The following is a 6,338-nucleotide window of genomic DNA, read 5'->3' on the forward strand; positions in this document are numbered from 1 at the left end:
TATATATGTTTATATATAAATGTAGTCTACAATTTACCCATCAATACAGGGTATTTTAAATGTAATATAAAGTAATTTGTATCTAGTCCAACAGACTAAACAGTATTTCAATACATATTACAATAAGAATATTAAAACATTTTTACTATTTGTTATAACCACAAGTAATAATTTTGGATATCATCAATTAAATATCGATTCTTTTTCAGATAAATCTAAATTCAATAATTTTTAAATTCCACATTTGACTAACATGATTATATGCATCAATGATAGCATAAGTCAATAGCTTACAATTCATCACTTATTTGGTCAGAATTCATATAGTCTTACCTCAGTTCCTTCAAAAGGAGGTGGATCTTTAGGTTTGTTAGATTTTTCTTTTTTTTCTGTAAAAAGGTTTTTTTTTAATTAAAGACAGGTTTTTAGGGCTTTAGAGAAGTTTTTATTTATTGAGCATCTAAGTTTAATGCTAGCTAAACTAGAAACACTAAGACTAACTGGTTGATAAAAGTTATGTTTTCAAATGTATAAAAAATGCATACCTATAACACATCCATCTATTCTAAAGACTATCTTGTAGAGGATTAACTAAGAAAATTCTTAACTAATTTGTACATTATGTTGGGTAGTGACAACTTTAAGTATTCTTTATTTCTCTTCCTAATTCACATTTAAAGTGTAAAGAGGTAAATTACGAAGGCAAAGAAAAGGGAGTAATTTAACAATCTGGGAGCCAGGGAGATGGTTCAGTAGAATAAGCACTTGCCTGGCAAGTGTAGGGTCCTGAGTTCAATCCCCAGTGATGAAAAAAAAAAAAAAAAAGTATTTAAAAGCTAAAATAATGTGTAAGTAAATGGTTTTGCTCTGACAAAAGCTCATAAATTTAAAAACAAATATTCAATATAAATATTGATTTACTCAACTCCTAAGTAGGAGGTGTCTAATGGTACTGTACGCATCTTTGAGCCATTTGTTTTAGTGAATTATTTCATTAAAAACATAATTTTACTTCCTAAAAAAAAACTATTGAGGATACTTTACTAGCTGAACTTGATGGCACACACCTTTAATACCAGCTATCTAGGAAGCAGAGGCAAATGGGTCACAATTTTGAGCACAGTTTAGGTAATTTAGTGACATTCTGTATCAAAATAAAATAAAATAAAATGAACTGGGGGGTATAAAGTGTTTGCTCAGTTTGTGAAAGGTCTTGAGTTCTAGTAATTTGCAAATTACTGCCTGCATATAAGTAAGTAAATATTTTTGTGATCTGGCTCAAAAAACTAAGCAATGCTTGTACATTAAATCTGAAAGCATCAAAATTGATTCTATAAATAGCAAATGCATACACAGAATTTACCTTTATTATTTTTAGAGACAGCAGCCAATCCAGATGAGGTCATATAATCTCAATAGCTAAATTTTACCTCAATCAGATAATTTATTATGACAGTAGTTATAATTAGAAAATGAAAAAAAATCACTTAAGATAATGAATCACAAAATCAAATACTGTTTTCTTTCAATCACTTTTAGGGCAAGGATTCTGCCTGCAAAATATCAAATACCATGTAGAAAAATGCCTTCACATTCCTTTAATTCCAAGAGGGGAGAAATACTCATTTGCCATGAAAACTCAGTGACAGGAGTTTCCCTGGCTTAAAGCCATTTACTACAAATGCCTTCAGAATTATTAATTTGGCACCATGAAAAATCAATTTTAACAATATTGTAGGACACTAAGTATACATATCTTAAAACATTACAAAATCTAATTTGCTCTTTAAATGTATTCGAAGATGCTATCATATAATTTGTAGACATCTTAATAAGAATATTCTTTTATATATTTAATCTTTTCTTGCTAGTATTTTCACAGCAAGATAGCATTTACAAATAATAAGTATTGTATATACTCAGCACTGCATGATTAGAAGCAATCAAGTTCAAGTGACTACTTTTTCTTTCATTTTTTTCTTAATCTTTTATTTATTCGTGTATTTGATACAGGATTTCATTACACAGCTCAGACTCCCAGACATCCTCCTGTCTCTGCCTCCCCAGTGCTGGGATTACAGGCTTGCACCACCATGCCTGGTTTCCGTAACCAGCATGGTGTGGGGTGCCAGCAAAGCATGCTGTCCCAGGGATCGAACCCAGGTTCTTGTGCTTGCCAGGCAGGTGATCAGACTGCTGAGTTATCTCCCTGGCCCCACTTTTTCTTTTAAATAAATGTATACCCATTCAGTTTATTTGACAAAACACACTGATCATACAATATGTGTAACATAAGTATATATTAGGCATACGTCGTTTAATTTTGTATAGATAGGCAGAGAAGACAAGGGCCAGTGAGATAACTCAGTGGACTAAGCACCTTTAGGCAAGTGAGGCGATCTCTTGTAACACCCCAGGACTCACTGAGCTGTTACCGAGTCTGAGTATGGTGTTGGATGTCTGTAATCCCAGCACTAGGGAACCTGAAAACAGAAGGATCACTATGAGTATGACCTGCCTAGTGATACCCTATAGCAAATACATTGAAAAAAAAGATAAATTTTTTAAAAGTCCAAAAATTTTATTCATTTTCTATGTTTAGTCTAATCAAAATTTCAACACTGATTTGTTTTTCTGAAAGTACTATTATTTTAGAAATGAGCAAGGTTAAACAATTATAAATACAGTGAAATGAAATTCAATAATTTGTGATATTTTCCATTTTAATACTTGTCTTTGTTTTGCTTTTTGATTATATGAAAATATCTTCAAAATAATCATTGTCCTAGCTCCAGTATCTTACATAGTGTAGTTGTTTTATAAGGAAACTGAAGATAGCTGAATGGCAACAATACAGATTGTGAAATTATATATTTTCCCTAAGGACGATTTGCAAAAATTTTATTTTCAGGGTAATCTAAGGTAGACAGATACAGATCTAAACACATACACAGATACACTTAAATAATTCAATTATTATAAACTAAATATCAATAAGAAATTTAGAAAATGTAAGTCTAGTAGTTGACGCAGACAAAGAGGGTCTTCTGCCCTAAATTCTCTATTAGTCTACAATCAACATGAAAGAGTCCTTTCTTAACTCTTATTTTACTGTATGCATACACACAAACACATACACACACTGAAACAGAATCAGACCATTTTATGCAGAAGCATCAAAGTTGGCATTTAGAAAGCTAGTATGTTTATTCTTTCATTTGCTTACTTGCTCTTAACATTGGTTAAAAATAAAACCTTTCAATACTCAATTTTCTACCCCCCCCAAAAAAAAAGGGGGCCGGGGAGATGGCTCAGTGGAATAAGCGCTTCCCTGGCAAGTGCAAGGACCTGAGTTCAATCCCCCGTTCCACCAAAAAAAAAAAAAAAAAAAAAAACACCTCAATTATCTAAACTATAATTTAATAATTCATGATTTGCATTTAAAAAGATTTCTACTTACCTTTTCCTGACAATGAATCCCGACGGTTCTGCAGGTAATACAACAGCTGTTCTACTTCATTTAGTTTTGAAGGATGAATAAGTTTACATTCTTCAACTACCTTTCGTGCTAGGGAAGTTATATCTGTGTTGGCATTGAGACCCTTCAGGCGAATACTGCAACAAATTCAATTTCCAACTCAGACAGTATAAAGTACATAATAAATTCAATACTACTTTAATATATAGGTTATACAGTCCACATGCACTTGACTATAGAATCTTAGCAAATAAATGTTATTTCCAATTAGGCTTAGAAAAATAAAAGGCAGTGCTTTTCTTTCTCTCTAGGCAAGTGGGCATTTTTAGAAGTTCTATTTTAAAGAAGGACCTATATATTTTTTTTTTTTCCAGGTATTTAGCACAGGGTCTGCAGGGTCAACAGTGATAGGACATCTAGTGATTCTCCTGTTTTCAGCTTCCCAAGTGCTGGAATTACAGGTGTGTGCTACCATGCCCATTCTCAATCGCCAACTCAGCTTGCCCTGTGGGCAAATAAAGCAATTTTTAAAAATGGTCTTTATCCTTATTGTATTTTAGAATCCATACTAGCACAAGTGAATCACTGTCTTTCACATTGCCCACAACTGTTCATTTCTTTTAAGTTGGGAAAAGAGATTGTTATTTTTAGATTTAGTACTGTGGTGGCAATCATACACTCAGTAGAACGAAAAGAAATACTCCAATATGCATTATAATATCTTCAAGAGGAATTTTGTGGAAAAAATACATTTATTTTATGTTTATTTTATTCCTCTCTTTATTTTCCCTCCCTTCCTTTATAAATTTAGGAAATTCATTGGAACTCAACAAGAAAAGCAGGTTCAGAGTCTTTTTTTTTTTTTTTTTTGCCAAAACTGGGGATTGAACTCAGACCCTTGCACTTGCCAGGGAAGTGCTTATTCCACTGAGCCATCTCCCCGGATCCCAGGTTCAGAGTCTTAAGACAACTAATTGCCTCGTTACATGTACTTATAATTTGAGGGAGAACTATCAAGACAAAATTTGGTACTGAGTAAAGTCAAACTAGTGACAAAACACTGTCAAACATATGTTGTCATCCAAGACTTATACTCAAAAAAGAAAACCAAGCAAGCACCCACTGAACGGAATTAATTATTTCTTAGTAAAGATGGTTAGTTTTGAAGGCGGAGACCACTTGTTAGAGGAAGCAGGGGTGCAGACTTCAGGGAACTGCTCTAAACCTAGTATCTGTGAGGCCAATAACTGGAAGCAGATGGTCTCTTCTTAAATCAGCCCAATAGAGTAACACAGATAATATTCCCAGATATTAACTCTAAGTCTTGCTATCCAGGAATTCTGAGAACCACATAATAGTCTTTAATACATCCTTTTTATGTTTTAAATTTGCTAGAGTAGCATCCATTGTTTGCAACAACAAAACCCTAATAATATTCTGCCTTTTGTCATTTTTTCCCTTGATTTATTAGTTATTTTCGTTCTACCCTTTTAAAACTTTTAAATTACGCATTAGTGTTTGGAATACTTTTAGCTGGACATAAGAAATTAGAAATAATCCATTTAGAGAAAAACTCAAAATTTTTCTCCACATTTCAACAAAGAATAGGGAAATCATGCCTAATTCAATGAATCTGAGGAAACACAATAGAAATTCTATAAGCATATTTAAATATTTTACTAACATTTAAACTCTTAGTTTTTTGTACTACTAGGAGTTAAACCCAGGGCCTTTACACTGAGCCACATCCCCAGTTACAACCACGCCCAGTGTTACGGTTTGTGCCTAGATGTTCCCCAAAAGCCTTAACTTTTAGAAGAGAATTTTTTCAGAGGTGGCTGTTTCTAGTGTGTGTGACTGACTCATGGTACAATGCTAGGATTAGGGGTGCTGTGGGATTAAGGGTGATGACAGCTGGATCAATTCACTGATTGGATTGGCATCACCCTAATCTTGGTAGATTGGATACAATATAAAGAACAGAAGGACATTTAAATATATTTACAAAAAGGTTTAAGTTGTTAAGTTCCCTAGGCTCAGTGCAAATGAGATCCTCCTGCCTCAGCTTCCCAGAATACTGAGATTACAAGCATGTGCACCATGCCCAACTTCATAGAGCAGACTGATGTTTACAGAAAAATTGTACAAAAAGTACAAAATTCCTGTATGTACCTCCATTCCAGTTTCTTTTCCTTCCTTCCTTCCTTTCTTCCTTCTTTCCTTCCTTCCTTTTTTCTTTCTTTGGTATAGGGTCTCGCTATGCAGCTCAGACTCCTGTCCAGCCTCCCAAGCATGGGGATTACAGGTGCACACCATCACACTTGGTTTCGGTAGCCAGCACGGCATGCAGTACCAGGGATCAAACCCGGGTCCTTGTACTTGCCAGGCAGGCACTTAAGACTGAGTTTTCTCCACAGCCCTCTACTGTTTTCTCTCACTATAATTTTACATTAATGTGGCATTTTATAACTGATGAACTAATACTGATATATGTAATGTTTAACTGAAGTCCACAGTTTACTCTGTGTTCTATATTTGATAAATGCATGTTATATATTAGTCATTACAGTATTATAAAGAATAGTTTTATTGCCCTAAAAATGTCTTGTATTTCACCTCCTACATCTCTTATCTTTATACTATATTTTCATAGTTGTTATGGTTTGTGTCTAGTTGTCCCCCCAAAGCCTCATGCAGTTATGGGGTGAGGACTTCTAGAGTTTGTGTTAACTCATGATCCACTGGGATTATGTGTGATCTAAGGCTGGGATTATGGGTCTTAGTACTGCTGGGATTACCCATAGGTGGGTGAGTACTGGGAAGTACCCATAGGTGTGAGTACTTCCCCTACCCTGGGGCA

At 34.1% G+C, this 6,338-nt stretch overlaps 1 protein-coding gene across 1 annotated transcript in view; it reads right to left on the bottom strand.

Annotated features, from left to right (window-relative positions):
• Kifap3 (kinesin associated protein 3) overlaps positions 1–6,338 on the bottom strand; it is a 190,547-nt gene that overhangs the window by 135,007 nt on the left and 49,202 nt on the right. The window contains exons 3-4 of the mRNA XM_023701945.1: positions 3,461–3,615; positions 334–389 (exon numbers count right to left, since the gene is read on the bottom strand). Of these exons, the coding sequence (XP_023557713.1) occupies positions 334–389; positions 3,461–3,615 (211 nt within the window). The remainder of the gene's footprint in view (positions 1–333; positions 390–3,460; positions 3,616–6,338) is intronic.

This window comes from Octodon degus, unplaced genomic scaffold (assembly GCF_000260255.1).
Source record: "Octodon degus isolate 3935 unplaced genomic scaffold, OctDeg1.0 scaffold00144, whole genome shotgun sequence".
Taxonomy (NCBI): domain Eukaryota; kingdom Metazoa; phylum Chordata; class Mammalia; order Rodentia; family Octodontidae; genus Octodon; species Octodon degus.